Source organism: Epargyreus clarus, unplaced genomic scaffold (assembly GCF_041222505.1).
Source record: "Epargyreus clarus isolate Ecla_fem2 unplaced genomic scaffold, WU_Ecla_fem_2.2 ptg000013l, whole genome shotgun sequence".
Classification (NCBI taxonomy): Eukaryota; Metazoa; Arthropoda; class Insecta; order Lepidoptera; family Hesperiidae; genus Epargyreus; species Epargyreus clarus.
This window is the reverse complement of record NW_027332221.1, coordinates 7,647,582-7,672,415: the sequence shown is the minus strand read 5'-3', so window position 1 is coordinate 7,672,415 and position 24,834 is coordinate 7,647,582. Positions and strand designations below refer to the sequence as shown.

The following is a 24,834-nucleotide window of genomic DNA, read 5'->3' as shown; positions in this document are numbered from 1 at the left end:
AAGCACCTTGCACCGGTCGAAACAAGATTAGCTCCACACTTAAAAATCAATAAAACCGGAAAACCAGTGAATTTAACATCTAGAACTTGTTCAAGTGATGAAACAGTGAGTGATTCACCAGGATTCGTGTGCGCAACACCCTACATCAAAGGACTCCGGAGCAGCAGACCCTGGACTTTGAAGAGCATTATCCAGGTAACGGCAAATCCAACCAACCGACCAAACAATACCTCGAGTAGACCTCAGCGAGACGAATCAAACGACACCCGTATCTCCCGGAAACTCCTACTCTACACGGAGATACGACGGCCGCAAAGTACAAAAAACCACGTGGTGAAAACTCGACCACGCGGTCGGAACTATAACCTAGCACGCACGTGGTTAATCTCGCTAGCACGCGGCTAAATCTGCTCGCGCTCCGATACTGGCTCCAAGACCTCGCCCGCACCGACGTAGGACTCCGCACACGACAAACATCACTCACCAACACCACCCAAGGGAACTCCGGAACAGGAAGACCGACACCCTCCGTGTTTGGACTCTCCTGAACCAGCTCAACGAGGACTCTCCACCCCTTGCATAACCCCCCCCCCCTAGTGAACCCCCTCCAGGTGACCCCCCCTAGTGAACCCCCTCAGGTGACCCCCCCCAGTGAACCCCCTCAGGTGACTCCCCATCAAGCCACCTTAAACTGACCCCCCTCCCCCGACCCCCTCGGACCCCCCCCCCGCACACTCAAAGTGAACCCCCCCTCAATCGTCGACCCACGAAACCCTCTCCCCCCTCCCCCCGCGCAAGGATATCTCACCCCCCCGGACTACAACTCCTGATCCAGGCGGGCTAGGATACCCGAGTTTGGGCTCAAACGACTCGGGAGGAGATTCTCCGTCATTCTGCCCCAACAGAATCTCCAAATTCTAAGCACGCACCGAGATCCGTGAACAAGAAGAAGCAAGACTTACTCCGGCACCGCCATCGCCGCCACACAGGACCATAGACTAAGTTTAGAAATAGTACTCTATAGTTAAGTATAGTTAAGTAATAAGTAAGTAATAGTTAAGCAACAAATAATAATGTCAACCGTAGCCAGGACCACCAAGAACTCTGCGGAGGCCACTTCGAGCGCATCAGCACCGGCAATGAAATCATCAACATCACGACCGGTACTGAAGACGCAGCGATCGCTGCGAGAGAAGGTCCTATCCAAGGCCGCTACCGCGAGGTCCTCTTTCAGCGAGGACTCAGTGGAAAGAGCCCCGCAGACGGAGAAGACCACAGCCGACTCAGTCCTCCAGAAAATAGAGTCGTGGGAACAATCTGAGATCCCACCCCGACCTGTGGAGTCTGATGACGAATTCTCGGATGTGTCAGTGGCATCCGAGCAAGGAAGACCTAGTATCATTAGAACCTCTAACAGGCGGAGTGGGATCCAGATGGACATGGCTACAAAATTGGCCAATGAGCAACTCCAGAGGGCAAAGGAAGCACTGGAGGCTGCAAGAAACATGAAGAGAGAGTGTAAGACCACCACACTCGAATGCCTGCAGACTCTGTACGAGACCGTGCTGGCCCTGTCGGACTCCAGGTCGCGGCACAAATTTAACTTGGAAAAAGAAAGATCTCGCCATGCGCAGGAATTGGTCAGGACAGAGAGGGCGCATAATAAACAGACGGCCGAAACCATCAAAGCCCTGACCGAAGACCTGCACAAGGCGAGAACCGAAATTTCCGCGAACTTGGAGGAGACAAAGGCCATAAGGAGTTGGTTAGGCTACGAGACCCAGGAGCCCTACAGCCAAATTAAAGCCCTGGTCAAGGTAACCCAAAGTATCGAGCAGACGATGAGAGAGGCTCTGACTAAATCCAAGGAGATGGTAACGGAAAAGAGGACGACCAACGTAGAGCCTCTAAGGACCGAACACGCCAAAATCATCCAGAGCGTCCACACCATCTCCGAGCAACTAGACAGATTAAGAAAAGATCTGGAAAAACTCAGAGTCTGCTCCGACGAACTGAAGGTTACCAGCAACAAAATCTTAGAAAAGCAAGTAGCCAGCCCCCTCTCCGAAAAAGACCTACCTAACCCCAAAGAGTTGACAGAAATAAAAGGACAATTAACAAAAATTAATGACACCTTGACAGAAACAAAAAAACAAACAACCCCGCCGCAGAATATCAATGAACATCTGCAGCCGATACACGAGCGTCTGGAAGCTGTCTCCTCAGAGCTGCGAACAATGCGCGAGCAGAAGCAGCGGACACCCCCACCAGCCATCAGCATAGGAACTGAGATAGCCCTGCAAGAACTCGCGAAGGCGACAGCATCCAAGCCCACCTACGCTCAAGCGGTTTCCAAGCCCCCACCACCAAAGCCAAACCCCACCCACACTCTGATAGTCTCATCGACGGACCCGAACAAAACAGGAGAAAACGTGATCGAGACTATCAGAGTGGCCCTAGATCTGAAAAGAACGGGTGCTAAGGTGGACAGAATCAGGAAAGCCAGGAACCAAAAAGTAGTATTGAGCTGCAGGACAAAAGAAGACATGTCCCTGGTGCAAAGCCGAGTGGCCGCGGACAAAGAACTAAAAGTAGAAGTGGCCAGAACCAACAACCCCCTGGGCAAGATAAAGGACGTCCTGTCCTACCACACCGATGACGAAATAGTGGACCACCTTTGGGCACAAAATAAACACTTGCTCAACGACATCGGTGAGAAGGATAGGACGATTCGCGTCCGCTATAGGAAACGAGCGAGGAACCCGCACGAATGCCACCCGATCCTGGAGCTCTCCCCAGCAATCCATAAAAAACTCACGGAGGCCGGAACAGTGTACATCGGCCTCCAGAGAAGACCCATAGTGGACCAATCCCCGCTCGTACAGTGCACGAAATGCCTGGGCTACGGCCATACAAAGGCCGTATGCAAAGAACCAAACCAGGCATGCAGCTACTGTGGAGAGGCCCACACATGGGAAAAATGCCCGAAGAGACTGGGGCACGAGGCACCAGTCTGCATAAACTGTAGACGGACAACCGGGAAGGGCGAAGGGAAGCACCTGGCATTCAGCGATGAATGTCCAGAGCGACAAAAGTGGGATGCAATAGCGCGGTCTCGCATCAGTCCGCATCACCTATTGCTAAAGGCGTCCAGGGACATAAAGCTTCTCCCCCGAAGAAGACATACAGGGCAAGCCTGCGGATAGTACAAGTAAATCTGCAGCGCTCAAAGCTGGCAACTGTGGAACTGGTTCAAGCTGCAAGAGAGCAGGGTATGCACATTGCCCTCGTACAAGAACCGTACGTGGGTAAAGAAGGTGCCATGGGACACTACCCAGGGACGAAGATCATCCAATGCACTCAAAACAGACAAAAACCAGTGAAGGCAGCGATACTCGTATTCGGCGAACAGCTGGAGGTCAACGACGACCCCCAGCTGGTCACTGAAACTGAGGCGGCAGCCCTCATCACAGCGGGTCAGCTCAAGATAGGTGTCGTGTCAGTCTACTTCGAGGGAGACCAAGAAATAGATCCATACCTGGTACGCACTCGGAAAGCGTGCCAGAAACTAGGAACTAAAAATATCATCGTGGCGGGGGACGTAAATGCCTGGAGTCACTGGTGGGGCAGCAGTCGAGAAAATCAAAGAGGTACAGCATGTTGCCGCTATTAACACCGCGCCAACACACCGCGGGGACGGAGAAGAGGGAGGGGTCTGAGGTCCCCGCCGACCGCCCCACTACCGGCGCGCGCGCACTCGGAACTCGATCGCCTACGTCTCCATATTAATTTATATTGTTTTATGTACCAAGTTTTGGAATTATAACGTTTACCCCAATATTTCTTTTTCTTATGTTCCCTTAATGAACATAAAGTGGCGACCGTGATAAATTCGCATCTAAATCTATCGGGTTGCCGGGCTAATACCGACAACGCCACGCGGTGCCGCGCCGGGTCGAACAAAGGTCGAAGCGTTCAACTGCCTCGCGCTCCCGCTAACTTGCCAACACGGAACAAGAAAACGAGCGAAGAGGACTTCAACTGCTACGAGACACCCAGTGCAGCATCCCAACAGCGGTCAAGACACCATCCAGAACGAGCACTTTTGCAGTCATCGCGAGCCGGCCAAGCTGAGGTCCAGCAGTTCACGCGCCACAGCAGCGGTTTTGCCAACCAAAAGTGAGCCCGTTCCATTTAATCCTAATTCTATCCTTCCAGCTGTCTTCCATTAGCATTTCTTTTGTGCAAACAGTGACTCATAATTCCGTTATTCAATTCTATTCACTCATTACGCAACGCTGTTTTTTTAGCTATTCCAAATAATCATTTGGCACCTGTTTATGGCTTAAAAGCCTGCATTCAACAATATTACTGCCTAATTAAGCCTACTGCAAAAATTAAAATCATAATAGCTTAACCTATTCTGAATAATACCTATTCGAGCTATCCATTACAATAGTTGTTATTACATAAGAAGCATTCATTCACTTAAGCTGTTAAGTAGTCTTATAACTGTTATAAGCATTGTTAATTTAAATCTGTCGCTTAATGCTTACAGTCACTAATTTCAATATTGCAAATGCATAATCTTCTCAATTTCATCGTTTATAACTAGCACCCTACCTGTCCTAGTATCTATTCTGCGTAAATATACAAAGCATTCAAATAATCAATTCCAGCTGCCGTGCGTGCTTCGCTCACTGAGCACCGCCGCATCTTGGGTCGCCGTGCACACTGGCGCTGCGCGTTACCTGCTACTGCAGAGCGGCCAGCCCTTATCAGCCGATCCAGACCGGTTCTCGAGTCACCTGTTATTGGAGTGAGGGGCGTATCGTATGCAAAGTTTTTTATATTTGTTTAAACACTTCTTTTAATTGCGCGTTAATTTAATCGGTATGGAGACTACTTATAAGTCTTTAAATTTAAAACGTGCCTCAATTAAGGGTCGCATTACAAAATTTACTAATCAATTAGATGAATATCAATGTAAAAAACTTACTCCTATCGAAATTAACGTGCTAACACAAAAGTTAGTAAAAATTGAAGCGTTGTTTGTCGAATTCGATGGCGTGCAAAATCGTATCGAGGGGATGGATGAAATTAATTTAACTTCTGAATTAGATACTAGAGAAGCCATGGAACAAGCTTTCCACAATTCAATCGCAAAGGCCCAAGAAATTATTTCATCTAGTAGTTCGAGGAAAAGGTCAACACTTGAACACAATAGCAGCTTCGTTTCAGCCAATGATGATGATCATGAAGTAATCGGATTTCGTCTACCTGTTATTAAAATTAATAATTTTGACGGCACATTTTTTAAATGGCTAGAATTTCATGACACATTTTCTTCTCTAATACATAATAACTCTAAAATAAAAAATATACACAAATTTCACTATTTAAACTCTTACTTGGAGGGCGAAGCTGCTCGTGTGATCAGTAACCTTGAAGTCACAGACAATAATTATCTTAAGGCGTGGAATATTCTTTGTGAACGCTATAATAATGTTCGTCAGTTAGTAAATAATCATTTAAAGTCTTTATTTAGTATTGATCCGTTGCGTGAATCTGATAAATCTCTAAGATTTCTCGTAGACCACATCACCAAAAACTTACGCGCTTTAAACAGCTTAAAACAGCCAACTACTCATTGGGACACCGTGATCATATATACGTTTGCAGCGAAGTTGGACAGCAGTACTCGTGTTAAGTGGGAAGAGTACATTCAAGCCAAAGTTGATATCTCGGAAATGCCCACTTTAGACGATTTTTTATCCTTTATTAGGGGTCGTGCCGATGTTCTTGAATCCGTTTACCGCAGCAAGCAAGATAAGATAATTAAACCTTCACCCAATCAATTTTCAGGCACGAAACAAACACCCAATTCCCATACAAAATCTTTTATTACTTCTAATCAGGATCATTTATCTTCTCAAAATTTTAAAAAGTGCGTATTCTGTCATAGTGACTCTCACCGTATTTACGATTGCGCTCAATTCAAGCTCAAATCAATTGATGATAAATTAGCTGTTGTATCTAAATTAAAATTATGCACAAATTGTTTGCGACAAGGCCATCATCAAGGTGCATGCAGGCTACCAGGTAAATGTAAAATTTGTAAAAAACGTCATAACACCCAATTACATAAGCCCACGGAACCTGACACTGTTAACACAGACTCTGAACCTGTTTCAATGTCAGCTGTTTCATCCTCTGAGACTCTATTATGTACTGCATTAGTTGAAATTATAAATCCAATAACCAATAAATCGCTCACGACTAAGACATTATTGGACAGCGGAAGCCAGTCTTCTTTCGTCACAGAGGCTTTAAAGGAGCAATTAAATTTAATTCCATTAACCTCAACTATCAAAAATGTTATCGGAATAGGTAACACTTCATTTAAACTCAACACTGAACGTTGCAACATATGCATAAAGTCTATAGTGCGTTCATTCAAGGTAATGACATCGTGTTTGGTCATACCACAAATTTCAGGAAAAATACCTAAAACTAATCTAAATATTGCACATTTAAACTTAAAGTCATTCGAGCTAGCCGATCCCAGCTTTTATGAGCCTTCCGAAATTGGATTGCTTATCGGTGCTGACTTATTTTGGGACATCATAGGTACCAAACGGCACTCTTTAGGAAAAGGCAACCCTTTCTTACATGATTCTAAACTAGGATGGCTCATTGCAGGTCCCATGTGTAACGCTTGGAATGTCGACAATATAAAATGCAATTTAGCAAATATTGAGCACAATAATAGCATAATCGAACTTCACAATGATTTAAAACTCTTCTGGGAGCTGGAAAGCTTGCCACAGAAACCGCTACTCACTGATGAGCAAAGAGCTTGTGAACTTCATTTTTTACAGCACACTAAACGAACGAAGGAAGGTCGTTTCTGTGTCAAGCTGCCGCTCACTGACAATATTGACTGTTTAGGTGAATCTTATTTCATAGCTAAACACAGATTTCTAAATTTAGAGCGTCGTTTCCGTAAACATCCTGAGCTGTCTGCTTATGTAAATTTCATTAATGAATACCACAGCTTAGGTCATTTATCACCTTCAGAGGAAGACCGACCTGAGAGCTCCTACTTTGTTCCGCATCACCCAGTCGTCCGCGAGGATAGTGAGTCCACGCGTCTTCGCGTAGTGTTTGACGCCTCTGCACGTACCGCATCTGGTTTGTCTATAAACGACATTCAATTGATAGGGCCTACTGTTCAAGATTCTCTTTTCAATATCCTCATTCGATTTCGTCAACATCGTTATGTGCTGTCGGCGGATATTGAAAAAATGTACCGCCAGGTATTGGTAGATGAGTCTGACCGAAATATGCAGTTGATTCTATGGCGTGACGCGGAAGATAAGGCACTTCAAACTCTCAGGCTTAACACGGTTACCTACGGCTTTGCTTGCGCCAGCTATCTTGCCACTAAATGTCTCTGGCAAGTCGGTGAAGAATGTAGCGATTTAATAAAAACCATTATACAGCAAGATATTTACGTAGATGACCTGCTAACTTCACACGATGACGAAAGTCAGCTTCGTTTTATTCAGCAGTCAACGTCAGCGAATCTCCTTAAAGCGGGTTTCAATTTAAGGAAATATCGTTCGAATTTACCTTCTTTAATACCTCCAGATGTAACGCAGTCTTCTGGTAACTTGACATTTAGTCATTCAACTAATACGTTGGGATTAGATTGGAATCCGTCTTCAGACAGCTTGCATTTTCCAATAGGCGAAGACCACACCTCTGTGGTTACTAAGCGAGGTATCCTTTCTTCTACTTTCAGAATCTTCGATTCCCTGGGCCTCCTATCCTTGTGCACTATCGTTCCCAAAATTTTAATTCAGACCTTATGGTCTCTGAAATTCGATTGGGACGACCCTGCACCTGAAGAGATCGCCAAGACATGGAAAACCTTTACTGAAGGTCTTAAATATATCTCTGACTTATATGTGCCTAGGTGGGTATCTGTTGAAGACCCGATGTCCGTTGAAATGCATTGTTTTTGTGATGCTTCGCAACGCGCTTATGGAGCCTGCTTATACCTTCGGTCCATAGACAAGGCGGGCCGAGTACATGTCCATCTTCTATGTGCTAAGTCACGCGTTGCTCCTGCGTCAAATCCTACCACTATACCTCGTCTTGAACTCTCAGGTGCTCTGCTTGCAGCTGAAATGAGCTCTTCAGTGACACAAGCCTTGCGTCGTAAGATATCACGGCATGTGTACTGGACCGACTCTAGTATCGTTCTCAGTTGGCTACGTGTCCGTACGAATAATTTAAAAACATTTGTAGCTAATAGAGTGGCCTCAATCAGAGAATTGACCGACATCGATTCTTGGAGACATGTCCCCACAGAACACAACCCTGCTGACCTACTATCCCGTGGGGTCAATCCCCAAGAAGTCGCCAGTTGTGAAATGTGGTGGCATGGACCCAGTTTCTTGTCATTTTCCGAGTCTGATTGGTTTAGTCTACAACCACAAAATAATGATGATTTACCTGAAATGAAGACAATTGCTTGCACTTCTGTTAATACAATCAATACGTCATCTCAAATAAATAAATTTTCCAACATTAAACAATTAAAACACATTTTTGCATATACACATAGATTTATTCATAATTGTAGAAATCCTAAAAATAAACATACAGGTCCGTTGACTACTCATGAAATTAATAAAGCTTTGAATTCATTAATCCGTAGTTCCCAGTTGGAGTCATTCCCCAAAGAATACGACATTTTGTCTAATGGCAAATCATTAAACTCCAAGTCCCATATTTCTGCGCTCAACCCCTTTTTACATGAAGGGGTCATTAGAGTAGGCGGTCGAATACAAGCCTCTGAATATAGTTTCGATATGAAACACCCCATATTGTTGAGTTCCAAACATCATTTTACCCATCTTCTATTCCAACATGAACACCGAAAGCTTCTGCATGTCGGGCCTCAAACGCTGCTAGCCTCTATTAGGACCCGATTTTGGCCTATCGGTGGAAGAAACTTGGCTCGTCGTACTGCGCGTAATTGTAACGTATGTAGGCGTTTCCAAGGTAAAACAATGCAAAATATAATGGGCAATTTACCTACCGACAGACTTGTACCCGACTTCCCATTTATCACTGTGGGAACTGATTTCGCGGGTCCATTTATGATCACGGATCGCAAGGGTCGTGGTTGTAAAATAACGAAATGTTATCTATGCATTTTTATATGTTTTAGGTATAAGTGCGTTCATTTAGAAGCAGTAAGCGAGCTTTCAAAAGATGCCTTTATTTTAAGTTTAAAACGCTTTATTGCTAGGAGAGGGCTCCCTAATAAAATATATTGTGACAATGGTGGAAACTTTGTTGCAGCTTCTAAAGAAATAAAGGAATTCTTCACCTCTAACCAGGATTCCATCCTTAAGTTTGCCGCTAGCGAGGGCGTCAAATTTCGTTTTTCACCCGCATACGCTCCTCACTTCAATGGCTTGATGGAGGCCTGTGTGAAATCGGCTAAATTCCATTTAGTTAGAATATTAGGAAATGCACACCTTACTTTTGAGGAATTGTCTTCCCTGTTCGCCCAAATAGAAAGCATCCTCAATAGCCGCCCCCTTTGTCCATTAAGTTCCTCCCCTTCTGATCTTTATCCCTTAACCCCGGGCCATTTTTTAATTGGTAGACCCCTTCAGGCGCTGCCATCTCCGTGTCTACAAGACGCTAATGCTACCCGTCTTGACAGGTTCCGACGTCTCGAGCAAATAAGGCAGATCTTCTGGAAGCGCTGGAGCCACGAATACATCGCCGAGCTACAGACGCGAGCAAAGTGGCGTGCTAAGTCTGAAGAATCATTACAAATAGGAGACTTGGTCATCATAAAGGAGGACAATACGCCACCCTTGTATTGGCGCCTTGGCCGGATCGAAAGGTTGTTCCCAGGATCTGATGGGATAACTCGCGTCGCTGATATTTTTACAGCCAGAGGGACTGTACGACGCGCCTTAAATCGAATTTGTATGCTGCCCAAGCCTGACGAGGAAGCACAACTGGAAAGCTGCTCAGCTTTCCAGGGCCGGGAGCATGTTGCCGCTATTAACACCGCGCCAACACACCGCGGGGACGGAGAAGAGGGAGGGGTCTGAGGTCCCCGCCGACCGCCCCACTACCGGCGCGCGCGCACTCGGAACTCGATCGCCTACGTCTCCATATTAATTTATATTGTTTTATGTACCAAGTTTTGGAATTATAACGTTTACCCCAATATTTCTTTTTCTTATGTTCCCTTAATGAACACAGCATACAGCACCTTCCTGAACGAAATGGAACTCGAGGTCTTAAACACCGGGAAAACACCAACCTTCGAAACCTATAGGGGAGACAGACTATTCACGAGCATAGTAGACGTGACAGCATGTAGTCAGTCGCTCCTAAGGAGAGTAGAGGACTGGAGAGTGGACGGAAATATAACAACATCGGACCATAACGCCATCACCTTCGTGATACGACTGGACGCGGCACTAAGATCAAATAGAGCCGCGACCACACGCGTATTTAACACGAAAAAGGCGAACTGGCCCCAATTCCGCACACACTTCAAAGCTCTACTAGGGGAATACAACATCACCCCGAACACCATCAGAGAAGGGAGAACGCCCGAGGACCTCGAAAACGTGATCACGGCCTACACGGCCGCCATACAGGAAGCGTGCGAGAAAGCAATACCCAAAGTGGGGCCCTGGAAAGCGAAAGCTAGACCGCCATGGTGGTCAAAGATCGTTGAAGAGGCCCAAAAAGATACGATCAAAAAGAAAAGAAGAATTAGAAACGCTGCACCCCACCGGAGAGAGGCGGTAATAAAAGAATACGTTAAGGCAAAGGAAGTGTATACCCTCAAAGCTCAGGAAGCACAAACAAAGAGTTGGAAGGATTTCTGCACAACGCAGGAGAGAGAGAGCATGTGGGATGGTATCTACAGAGTCATCAGGAGAACAGCGAGGAGGCAGGAAGACCAACTGCTGAAAGACGCCGGTGGCCAGACTCTGGCCCCAGACAAATCGGCTAAACTCCTCGCCGACACCTTCTACCCTGAGGACTCCATAACAACAGACAACCAGTACCACACGCAGCTCCGAAAATCGACGGAGGTACAACCAGCGGATCTGTCGGCGGATGACCCGAGCTTCACACCAGCAGAACTCGACCTGGTGCTGAAAGCCACGAACCCGAAGAAAGCCCCCGGGAGCGACGGGTTGACGGCCGACATCTGCACAGAGGCAATCCAATGCGAAAAGAATACGTTCATGGCGATCTCCAACAAATGCCTAGAACTAGCTTACTTTCCCAAGCAGTGAAAAACGGCCCATGTTGTTATCCTCCGGAAGCCAGGAAAGGACGACTACACGAACCCAAAGTCGTATCGACCTATCGGCCTACTTCCCGTCATGGGCAAGATCATCGAAAAGCTCATGATAGGCCGAATCCAGTGGCACATCCTTCCGACTCTCAACAGCGTGCAATATGGCTTCCTGCCACAACGCGGAACCGAAGACGCCCTCTACGACCTCATGGAACACGTACGATCAGAGATCAATAACAAAAAGATCGTACTATTAGTTTCACTGGACATAGAGGGGGCCTTCGACAACGCGTGGTGGCCGGCACTGAAACACCAACTAATAAGGAGACAATGCCCAAGAAACATCTACGCGATGGTTAATTCATACCTCCAAGACCGAAAGGTGAAGATCAACTTCGCCGGAGCGGCGCACGAAAAGGAAACCACGAAGGGATGCGTCCAAGGATCCATCGGTGGACCGACCTTCTGGAACATCCTCCTAGACCCGCTACTCAACCACCTAACCGGTAAAGAGGTATATTGCCAAGCGTTTGCGGACGACATCGTACTGGTGTTCTCGAGCGCCAAAACGGAAACCCTGGAGCAATCAGCCAACAACGCTCTAGCGGATGTAGTCAAATGGGGAACTCGGAATAAGCTAAGATTTGCACCGCACAAGACCAACGCGCTGCTTATCACCAAAAAGCTGAAATACGACCCCCCAAAGCTCTATATGTCGGGCACGCAACTACATCTGGTACAAGAGATGAAGCTCCTGGGTCTCATTATAGACAACAAGCTCACCTTCAAATCGCACGTGGCCGCCGTATGCAGGAAAGCAGCAGATGTATACAAACAACTAGCGTGTGCCGCGAAGGTGACTTGGGGCCTTAACACCGAAATAGTACGAACAATTTACATCGCGGTGATAGAACCTATAGTGACATATGCCTCGAGCGTATGGTCTCAAGCGACAGACCTCCAAATGAACAAGAGCCAATTGGAGGCCCTGCAAAGGAGTTTCGCCCAAAAGACCTGCAAGGCATATAGAACCGTGTCACTAACCGCCGCACTCGTCCTATCTGGGCTACTCCCACTAGACCTGCGGATCCAAGAATCAGCAAGCCTGTACAAGGCCAAGAAGAACGTGTCCATAGACTATCTACCACCTGGAAGAAAACTGGAACAGACGGTGAGATATGGAGATCTACCTCACCCCTCCGCACTCACAACGACCACATACAAAGTGCTGGAGAGCGTAGACCCCGAAATCCTAAGCACCCACCATATCGTCGGACCCCACATCTACACCGACGGCAGCAAGATTGAAGGGAAAACAGGCGCTGCCCTAACATGGTGGGAGGACGGACGGGAGACCAGTTTTTCGACCTATAGTCTAGATCCTTCCTGCACGGTGTTCCAAGCCGAACTGTACGCACTACACAAGGCTGTGGAACAAGCGAGATCGAGCAGAAACAAAAACGTAAACATCATGAGCGACTCAAGATCCTCGCTCGAACTGCTCGAAAACCCAAGACCGTCCCACCCCCTGACAAAGGCAATAAAAGAAAACATCAGAGGGCTAAGGAGGGAAGGAAGACACGTTCAGCTATTCTGGATCAGAGCTCACATCGGGACCGCCGGAAATGAACGGGCAGACGAGCTAGCCAAATCGGCCGCCAAGAACACACCAACCACCCCGGACTACGCAGAAACTCCGCTGTCATTCGTCAAGAGAAAAATCAGAGAGGAATCGATCCGCAAATGGCAGGATCGCTACACCACCTCTAGCACCGGGTCAGTTACGAAGACCTTCTTCCCGGACGTGGGCAAAGCCTACGCGATCGTAAGGAAGACCAAACTGACACCGGCACATGTGCAAGCCTTGACGGGGCACGGAGGAATGGGAGAGTATTTACACCGGTTCAAGTTGAAAGACAGCCCCGGATGCGAATGCGACCCCAACATCAGCGAGACAGTCTGGCATGTGATCTTGGAATGCCCCAGATTCCTGGTGACCCGCATGGAGACTGAGGTCAAAATCGGTGTCAAACTAGAGAAGCCAAACCTGACGAAGATCCTAGAGGAAGAGGAAAAGAGGTCACACTTCCTTGACTATCTGGATTCCATCTTTCGGATAGTAGCTTTAGGAGTAGATGGTATGGTTATGCGATTAGTTGCCGGGTTTAATAATTATAAAAGTCAATTTACGCGACACAATTTTTATTCACACACACTAGTCCACACATACAATAGAACAGAAGGAGAAACGAAGCGACAGCAAGAAGATTAGAATAAAGTTCAGCACATACATATAGCACACATATAAAGTTCAGCAAAATAATATTTAAGCGGCGCGAAAGCATAAGGTGGCGCGGTGTAGCCGTACATAGACTCGGTAACGACTACTCGATGATTTGAATACGCGGCCCAAGCGCAGGCGGCCCGTGCGGGAGGGATCGCACGCGCTCGGTGCCGCTCGGCCACACCGACCGCGATAAGACAACTATATAAAACTAAGATTTGTTGTCCAACTTTTATAAACCAAATATTTAATATTTTTATATTATTTTTTTACTTTATTATTTTACTATCTTATTTTGTTTTCTTAATTTACATTTTATACAGTATTTTAAATTTGATTTAATATTTTTAATTTTACAATTTATTTTTATTTTTACACTTTTTAAAATATTATTTATGCAATTTTGATTTTAATTTTCTTTACATTTTAATTTTAACATTTTAATTTTAAATGGACAATTAAATATTGTACGTCCACTACATAGCCAAAAGAAATTCTACATTATCGCAGACAGTAACAATTCCCACAAGAACGCCAACCATCACGCTCCAAACAAACGAGGACCGCACCCAGAGCCAAAGCCCCCTCGACGGCACCATGGCAGCATTTAACAACTTGCTACATGAAGCAGAGCGAGGGGAGCCAAGCATGAGAATCCGGGGAGTGGCCCTCTTCATGGACAACAACGAAGAGCGCCTCGGCATAAGCTTCTGCAACACAAAGTGCTCAGGCAGAGTGGCCATTTCACCCGGCCTAGCGGCCCTGCTGAATGGCAGCACCTTCAGGGCTACAATGAAGCGCACCACGTACAACGCGCTGTCTGAAATCTCGATGGCAAACAAACGCTGCAAAATAGTGCGAACGAGGAACAAAACGATCGCACTATTCGAAGGGAGCGACGAAGAGACCCAGTTCGCTCAAGCGTGCGAAGTGCTACTGAGACTAGGACAACCAGGCGAGGAACCCGCAACAACACCGAGGGTAATAAGCCTGGACGCTATGGTAGTGGAGTACATAAAGGGAAGAGCGGAGGACTACACAGGGAGCCTCAAAGCCTCAGAAAAACACGAGGTAGTGGTATACGAAGACAGGGGCGAAAACCTCAGTTTTCTAAAACCACACAAGGCAGGCCCATCCTCCTCCCGAAACCCCGAAGATAGATGGGGCCACCCCATAGCTAGCCCTGAAGAAGTCAGCGGATCAGAAAGACTCCAACAGAAAAGATCCGCTGAAAGAGCCGCCGACCAGAAGCTAGTCGAGAAAAGCGTAAAGAAGGGAATGCTGTCAGCGATAATGAAGACATTCAAAGCCGCCTCTCAACAAATTCCAGGCAAAAAAGACCACACGCACAAACTCCGAACTCAGAAAGCTCCTGAAAGGGACTCACTACAGCCAAGGACCGCCATGACCAAAGCCGAAAAGGGGCTGGTCGAGACGCCAACTCTCCGGGAAGCGAAGAACCCTCTGGACCACTACATAAACGCATTTCTCGAGTTCAAGGCACTAACAGTAGCGACAAAGGAGGACAACAAAAGGACATGCTATAACATCATGCAATCCTTCCTCCAGAAAGACCTAAAGCTACTGAGAGAGAGACTCGAGAAAGCAGAAGCTGCCTTATATAACAACGATACCTCCCAGACGATTGCCGGCGAGGAAACCGGGAGTCATATGGCAGCCTACAGCGCAACCAGAGGATTCGTTGCAAAGGACGAAGAGGAGAGTGAGCGACTAGGCCGGGAAAAGTTCTGCACCCCAAACGATGACCCCCTAGTAGTGATAGCCCGTTGCACCAGGATAATGCTAGATGAGAAAATTCTAGCGATGGCGGACAGCCTATCCGGAGAGTGCGGCGGCTTCACTCCTGATTCATGGGAGATACCAAAATTCTCATGGATCAATGGGGTCCCAGGCTGCGGAAAATCAACTTGGATAGTGAATCACTTTCAGGAGAACGAAGACATAATCATCACCGCCACAACGGAGGCAGCAAAAGATCTCCGCATGAGACTCGCCTACCGCACCGGAAAGTCCGGAAAGCTCGCCACAACGAAAGTGCGCACATTGGCCTCGGTACTGGTAAATGGCTCAAAAGGCAGCTGCAGACGACTATTAGTCGACGAAGCACTTATGAACCATTTCGGGGCCATTGTGATGGCGATAAGACTAACCGGAGCGAGGGAAGTGATACTCATCGGAGACATTAACCAACTCCCGTACATCGAGCGGAACAACCTCTTCGAGTTGCAATACTGCCGCCCGAACCAGGTGACCGGAATTAGCCAAGAACTGTTGTGCACGCACAGGAACCCGATGGACGTAGCATATGTCCTAAGCGAGGTATACAGCGGCATATACTCGTCCACGTCACGTATAAGATCCCTGAAGCTGAAACGGTACACGGATGCGCAGGTCCCAAAGACCCTCGAGAAGACTCTCTACTTGGTACACACCCAAGCCGAGAAAGAGAGTCTGAAGAAAGAGGGCTTCGGGAGTGGAGAGGGATCGCGCACCCTTACCATACATGAAGCACAGGGACCAACGTACGAGACAGTGGTAATAGTGCGAACATCCGCAAAACACCTGCAACTGCACGACAGTGTCCCCCACGCAGTAGTGGCAGTATCGCGTCACACCATCAGCTGCACATATTACACCGACTGCAGCAACGACGCCATAGCACAGTTCATCCTAAGAGCTATGACTGCTACCGACGAAAGACTGGAGGACTATAACATCTCGATGGCTATCCGTAGCGGGGACTCGAAGGTTATAAACCAAATCACGAACCGCAAGCTCGACGCGGCCTCCGGAAAGGACGAGGCAAACAGGTCCTAGTTTATGTTATGTTTATGTTTGTGTTAGCAACAAATTGTCCCAACTCAAGGTAAAAAAAAAAAAAAAAAAAAAAAAAAAAACTATATCTAACTGTTCCACCCATTATATAAAAAATAAAAAAATAATAAAAAAAAAAAAAAAAGGTCCTGTAGTAGTAAGTAAAATAAGGTTTTCTGTACAGCCGCCACTGCCATCACCGCATGAAACTGGGTATCGGCACGTGCCATTACCCGGTTAAGTGCGGTGGTGACAGTGAAGGCTCATAGTGGAGCTATCAAATATTTGACTACGAGTAACCATATGACAAAATAAACTTACCATAAAAAAAGGCACGGACGATCACTCTGTGGAGTGTAGTTTTATTAATAAAAAAAAAAAAAAAAACCCAACCTAACCTAACCTGAAAAAATTGGAAAATCTGAAAAAATTTACCGCCCACCCACCCTCAATTCGTTCACTAAGGTGGACTGGTCGATTTTGAGACCAAAATATTTTTCATCTCCGGAACTAAATTTTGTTTTGTACATCTTTTTATACGTTTTCTTTCACTATTTCTTGTTGCAGTTCGAAATATATTAAACACAATCACTTTAACTTAAAATTAACACTTAAAATATACTTTTTATCTCTTTTTTGTATACCTAACTTACAGCTTCAGATACATATACAGGTTTTAATATGGCACCTAGTAATAGTAAACCAGAGTTGCCCGTCACTTCCGAGGACATCACCAATACTGCATAGAAACCCGGACTTGTATAACGCCGTCTTGGTCTGTCAGCCGCAGGTGTGGCGGAGACTTGTACAGATGGAACGCGTCTGCATAGACCACCAGCGCGTGCACGTAGAGGAGTTTTCACCTTTCGTGCAATGTTACAAGTGCCTCTCCTTTGGGCACCTCCGATCCAAGTGCCCAGCTAACACAGTATATTGCGCGCACTGTGCAGAGGCGTCCCATCAGATTGGCGAGTGCCCAAATAAGATTGATTCGACCAGCAAATGTCTCACCTGTATTAAACACAACGACCGATTTAATACCTCCGAGAGCACCAATCACAGGGCTACATCAACTAGCTGTCCCCGTTTGAGAGCAATGATCTCTAAAATTAATAACCGTATCGACCATGGTTACTGATAGGCCCATTAATATAATCCAGTGTAACACGGACAAGTCCAAAAACAGTTTCCATGAGTTTTTAGTCACTTTTATAGCCGGACAGTCGCAGATCGCTCTGGTCTCTGAGCCTTATATTGGTAACACAAGCGAGGTGAGAAATGTTCCTGGTATTGACATATACCAGTTCCCGGGAGACAGACGAGTCAAAGCCTGCGTACTCGTGAAACCCGGATGCGGGCCATCTTTGGGACTTTCTCAATACTCCTCAGCCAACCTCTCGGTGGTACAGGTCACGGCGGGTCGACGGAAGATCTATATCGCCTCGGTGTACATAGAACCGGATCAAGATGCGCACAAGACCTTAGAGCAGCTTGATATCTTCCTGAAGGCCACTAGAGGATCACACCAAATTGTAGGCGGAGATTTTAACGGGTGGCACCCGTTGTGGGGTGGAGCTAGGGCGAATCTCAGGGGCTCAGCCGTGGTCGAACTGGCGTATGCAAACGACCTTTACATCTGTAATTCGGGTAACACACCCACATTTGAGACCATCACCCATGGAAGGGAACGATCCTCCATTATCGATCTCACGTTTGCATCTAGCCGAATCTTCGACCTGATTTCCGACTGGCGAGTGGACCTGAGTATTTGCACATCATCACAACACAACGCGGTGTCTTTTGACCTAAATATTGAAAACCATAATACTGACAGACAGACTAACAACAATAACACGACTTTCCTTTATAAAGCTGATAAAGCTAACTGGTCTAAATTCAAGGACGCTCTTCACACCATCATGGCAACATCCGATGTCCTAGACAGAAACATCCAAATAGCCGATGATGTACAACTGGAGGACATCATAAATGACGTAACCTCCATTATACATCAAGCATGTAGGGCATCTATGCGAACTCAAAGGGGACACGGTAGCAAAAGTAGACCACTCTGGTGGGATGACCGTTTGGAACAACTTAAAAGGCAAACGGTGGATGTACATCACCAATTACACAATGCCAAAAAGCGCGGTCTCCCACTGGATGGGCTCATCGACAAGCAAACCAGCATCAAGACCGCTTACGCGAGTGCGCTCCGCGCCGCTTCAACGCGCAGTTTCCGCGAGTTCTGTGAGCTCCAGACGAAGGAGAACGTCTGGTCGCTCACAAACCGACTTCTGAAGAACTCTGCACCAAGGCGACCACCTGCCACACTGCAAGTCGGCGATAAGCACACGAGGGACGCAAAAGAGACCGCGGAGGCGATACTTCAGCATTTCTTCCCCGAAGATTCTCCGGATACTGAACCAAGACACCATCAGTTAAGAGCGCTATCTGAGGAACCTCCCAGTCCTGAGTACGATCTTCCTTTCGATGAAGATGAAGTGCTGGAATATCTAAAGCACATGAATCCAAAGAAGGCACCGGGGCTGGACAACCTCAGCTCTGATATCTGTTACCAATTCACGGCTGCTTATCCTGGGCTGGTGACAGATATCATGAATAGGTGTCTCGAATTGGAATACTTCCCTCGTCAGTGGAAAATATCCTACACAAGAATAATCCCGAAACCAGGCAAAACCAACTACTCCAGCATAAACTCATTCCGTCCAATTGGTTTGATACCCGTCTTTGGGAAATTACTGGAAAAGCTCATCACCAAGAGAATTATGCATTGGACTTCCAGCGGGGACAAATCGAGCAGTAGGCAGTATGGATTCAGGGAGCAGACAGGCACCGTGGAGGCTATCAGTGGGGCATTGAACGTCGTCCAAAGAGCCAAGGCAGAGCGGAAACAGGTGTTGGCAATATCCTTGGATATTAGAGCGGCTTTTGACAACGCTTGGTGGCCTGCGCTATTCCACCGATTAAGACAAATCGGATGCCCAAAAAACATCTACGGGCTTATCTCGGACTACGTTCGAGATAGGAAGGTCATTTTCGACCACGGTGGAATACGGGTATGCCGCAGTATGACCAAGGGCTGCATTCAGGGCTCAGTGTGTGGACCGGTTCTCTGGAACACTATACTGGATGAGCTACTTGAGACACAATTACCACCTGGGTGTCACATCCAAGCATATGCCGATGATGTGCTACTGATAGTCTCTGCGGAAAAGGTTCAACAGCTCGAAACCCTTGCTACCGATGCGCTGAAGAGTGTAGTGGAGTGGGGAAGAAGCGTGAAGTTGGAGTTCGGACCCGCCAAGACGCAGATGATTGCCTTCACCCCCGGTGCCAAGGCCGCCAGAGTGGTGATGGACGGCCAAATCCTTCAGCTTAGCAGCGAAATCAAGCTCTTGGGCGTAATACTGGATGAGAAGCTGCTGTTCGGCCGTCATGTTCGTTACGTTCTCGGGAAGGCGATGAAAATTTTTGATAAACTATGCATTTACACCCGTCCAACCTGGGGCGCCCATCCCGAGAACGTGAGGACCATCTATCAACGGGTAATCCAGCCCATAATCACCTACGCTGCTGGCATCTGGGGGCACGCTGTCAAGAAGAAGTACATTCAAAAGTCTCTTTTAAGCGTGCAGAGAGGCTTTGCGATCAAAGCGATCAGGGGGTTTCGCACCATCTCCACCACGGCTGCCATTGCTCTGGCCCAGTTTACACCTCTGGACCTCGCAATACATGAGGTACACGTCGCTGAGCAGACGAAGCTCACAGGCAAAACAGCATACCTGCCGCGCGACGTGGATCTCGAGAAACCCACTCCTGTTGCTGAACTCCTACACCCTGCAAATAGAGTATCCATGAAAATTCTGGACACACAGGATAAACAAGACCCAGAAAATACCACAGGACCACCAACATGCTGCATTTTCACCGACGGCAGCAAGCAGGAGGACGGATCTGTCGGCGCCGCTTTTGTCAGCTACGTTCCTGTAAACATAAATACACGCATGAAAAACACCACCAAAAAGTTCAAATTGCATAATGGCTGCAGCGTATTTCAAGCTGAGCTATTTGCAATTTTAAAAGCCTGCCAGTGGGCCACTAGCCATGACACCCAACACACGCACTTACACACACACATATACACCGACTCTCAGTCATCCGCACATGCCATACAAAACAGAAGCAACACACATCCTATAGTCACACAGATACACAAAATCATACACACACATCGCAACACACACACTATAGACATGTCCTGGACTAGGGCCCACGTTGGAACCGAAGGCAACGAGGCGGCGGATGCAGCCGCGAACGGTGCCGCCCGTTTGCACAAGACACCCGATTACATTTGTTTCCCCATGTCCTTCGTGAAACAAAGGGTCCGCACCGAAAGTCTGGAGGCATGGCAGAAACGGTATGAAGGCTCCGACCAGGGCCGACACACCAAACTTCTTTTGCCCAAACTGTCCGATATAAAGGAGCTTCACAAACACATCGATAGGTCATTCCATCTGACCCAAATCCTCACCGGGCACGGGTACCACAAGTCATATCTACACCGGTTCAAAATCCTTCCGGATGACTTGTGCCCGTGTGATGACTCTTCGCCTCAAACCATAGACCATCTGCTCCAATCTTGCGATATCTTCGCTGGCAGTAGATACGAGCACGAGGCGCTCTGCCGCCACTATGGAGTACAGCCATACACCATCCAAGACCTGCTGAAGAAAAAAGAGGCGATAGAGTCATTCGACAATTTTTGCAAATCAATAATAAACAATTTAAAGAAAATAAACACAAATTAGAAAGCGTAACAACACACTATTATAATGATACAATATATAAGAATAACAATATCTATGTATATAATAAACAAAATATATAAATAATATATAAAGTATAAGATACTATTAAAAACACGGGTAGCAAAGCATTTAAAACAAACAGTATCAAATCGCAGTTTGTTTTAATGCCAATCTATCCAACATATATAAACAAACTATCATTTGCGAATCATAAAGCACAATCAGATGTGAATTAAAAATATATTTCTGGAATATACACATTTTTAAAAAAAAAAAAAACAAAAAAAAAACCTAACCTAACCTAACCTAACCTAACCTAACCTAACCTAACCTAACCACATTCCAACTCAATCTTTGAACCCGGGCGGCTCTGCTGTTTGTGGCCCAATTGTTTTGATTTTGGTGCCCACGTTTCCGTCTCGTCGGGGCCTTTCAGGCAGCATCGGTTTTGTTCGTGTTAGATAATTTTAATTTTTAATTTTTGGTGGTATTCGGTTTTTCACTTTTTGGAATACCACACTTCTTGTTTTCTGTCGATTTCTCCGCCGCCCCTGAGCCGATCGCCTTCATTCTTCTTTTCCCGCAAACTTGACTTCCTCCCCTACCCGTCGACGCCTTTTTCGCCCCTCTCCGCCGCGCCGTTCTTCGGCAGTTCCACTTCCAAGTTTGGAAAATCTGAAGAGTTTGCCGCTTTAATGCATCACTTTTTTTATCAAAATTTACAAATTTATATTGGATAGGACACGTTTTCCTACTTACCTTGGCTTGTCCGCGCCCGTCCCGAGGCGGTCCCTGAAAGAAATCAGAAAATTATTTTGTAACGTACTTACCGAACCATAGTAGTAAAGTCCCGTTTCCACGTACAAATATTCCAACTCAATCTTTGAACCCAAGCAACTCTGCTGTTTGTGGCCCAATTGTTTTGATTTTGATACCCACGTTTCCGTCTCGTCGAGACCTTTCAGGCAACATCAATTTTGTTCGTGTTAGATAATTTTAATTTTTAATTTTTAATAGTATTCAATTTTTCACTTTTTGGAATACCACACTTCTTGTTTTCTGTCGATTTCTCCACCGCCCCTGAACCGATCGCCTTCATTCTTCTTTTCCCGCAAACTTGACTTCCTCCCCTACCCGTCGACACCTTTTTCACCCCTCTCCGCCGCGCCGTTCTTCGGCAATTCCACTTCCAAATTTGGAAAATCTGAAAAATTTTCCCGCCTACCCACCCTTAATTCGTTCACCTTAGGTGGACGTGATTCGGTCCCGCGACCTGAAAATTTTTTGGCACGCGGAATAGCTTTCTACTTGCTTTGGATTTTGACTGATATCAGTTATTCACACTACATTTCTCTTTTTCACATCAATTCTCAACTATGGCTAGCACATCCGCGAACCCACCGGCAGTTACAGCCGTTGATACATTTTTTGACGCGCAGTCTCAAATTCAGCCTGCACATTCCAGCGGCAATAACACTGCAAATAATCAGTCCAATCTAGGAAGACTGGCCCAGATCCAACAGCTTTCGAGGCAGATCGTGGCAACCATAACTTCGGGGAAAAGCGTCACATCTGAAAACAAAAAATCTGTAATTAAAATGGCAAATGAAATAGAGAAACTTACCCGGGAGACGGTTGTATCCATAGATCATAATGACCTATTGGATAACGTAAAAACCAGCATAGAAAACACTATAAAATCAGAAATATCAAAATTAAAAATACCAGCACCCACGAAAGACAGGACCCCGACATATGCTCAGATGGCCTCGTCTAAGAATACCAGCTCTCCTAAAATCGCAAAACCAAAAAGTAAGCCATCCCTCATTATATATCCCACATCGGAGGATAGGAATCGGCAGGAAGTGGTTGAGCGGTGGAGGGAAAGCATACACTTCAAGGATGTGAATTATGCGCCTGCAGGGGTTCAGCCTGTGGGGAAAAATAGACTGCGGGTAGAATTCGATACAGCCGTTCAGCGAGACGAAACACTTAAACGTCTGCAACCCTCGATAGATATTCGCGCGGAACCATCTCGCAGTCTTAAGCCTATGGTTATCTTGAAGGGTATCTACAAAGAAACTGAAACACAGGAACTCACAAAACTCATTGTCAAACAAAATGCTGATATAGAAGCACTCCAACCTGGCTCTGACGACATCCAATTCAGATTCGAGAGACAAAACAAAAATACAAAATTATACAATGCGGTACTTATCGCTGCAGCTCCGATATGGAAGAAGATGGTCGAACTGGGCAGGCTGAACGTGGACCACCAAAGAGTACACGTAGAGGAGTTTGTGCCACTACTCCAATGCTACAAATGCTTACAATATGGACATCTAAAAAAGCATTGCACCAGTGACACTAGCTCCTGCTCGCACTGTGGAGATAACAGCCACACGTTCGCCACGTGCCCAGCGAAGACCAACGGAGAGGCAGCAAGGTGCCACAACTACAATAACAAAAACCAGAAACTTAACACAACATCAGATATCCATCATTCAGCCACATCAAATAACTGTCCGATTAAAGAAGCTATGCGCAACAGAGTAATAGGAAAAATAGATTACGGCGCATAGCAATCACTGAAAATAATACAGTGTAATGTCGATAAGAGCTACAACTGCTTTAATGAATTTATGAACTTTTTCATTTCACAAGATTATGCCGTGGGGCTTGTTAGTGAACCGTACGTTGGCAATGCGAATGTGGTTAGGAATATTCCGGGATACGAGATTCATCAGTTCCCCAACAACAACAATCGAATCAAAGCTTGCATAATAATTAAAACAAGTATAGCGGCTACTCTGGGTATGTCGGAATATTCCACGCCGAACTTGAGCATAATTCAGCTTGTTACAAAAGGACGCAAGTTGTTCCTTGCATCAACGTATATTGAACCCAAGATTGACGAAAATGGTACACTAAACAGGCTAGAACTTTTCCTGAAAAGTCATACACAAGCCCAGATCGTAATAGGAGGCGACTTCAACGGTTGGCATCCCAACTGGGGCTCCCAAAAGATAAATAAGAGGGGAGCGGATGTCAACTTGTTAGTGGTAGCGCATGATCTGGTTATAGGTAACGAGGGCAATACCCCCACATTTGCAACAGTCTCGCATGGCATAGTCAGAAGCTCTATTATTGACATTACACTGTATTCCGACAACATTTCACGCAGAATTCAAAATTGGAAAGTCAACGCTGACGCTTGTCCTTCAAGTGAGCACGAAGCCATAGATTTCACACTATATCTGGGCGATACGGAACTCTGCAAAAGGAAAAAACAATCCACCTACAAATATCACACCGAAAATGTTGGCTGGTCTAATTTTAATACAGATTTAATAAACTCAATTAATAATAAAAACACTGAAACAAAACAAATTGAAAACTTAAATGAACAATACTTAGAAGAATACGTCTCAGACATAACAAAAACCATCCAAAGCGTATGCGATAAAACACTCAGACAGAAATTACATTACAATAAACACATACCTTGGTGGAACTCGGAT

At 46.2% G+C, this 24,834-nt stretch overlaps 1 protein-coding gene and 1 pseudogene across 1 annotated transcript; both read left to right on the top strand.

The window, feature by feature from the left end:
- Positions 1-803: 803 nt before the first annotated feature.
- LOC140746811 (uncharacterized) lies at positions 804-3,128 on the top strand (the record flags this gene model as incomplete). Its single annotated transcript, XM_073078908.1, has 1 exon — positions 804-3,128. A coding segment is annotated over exon 1 (2,055 nt), but the record flags the coding sequence as incomplete, so codon positions are not given.
- Positions 3,129-3,145: 17 nt separating this feature from the next.
- LOC140746810 (uncharacterized) lies at positions 3,146-16,484 on the top strand (annotated as a pseudogene).
- Positions 16,485-24,834: the final 8,350 nt, after the last annotated feature.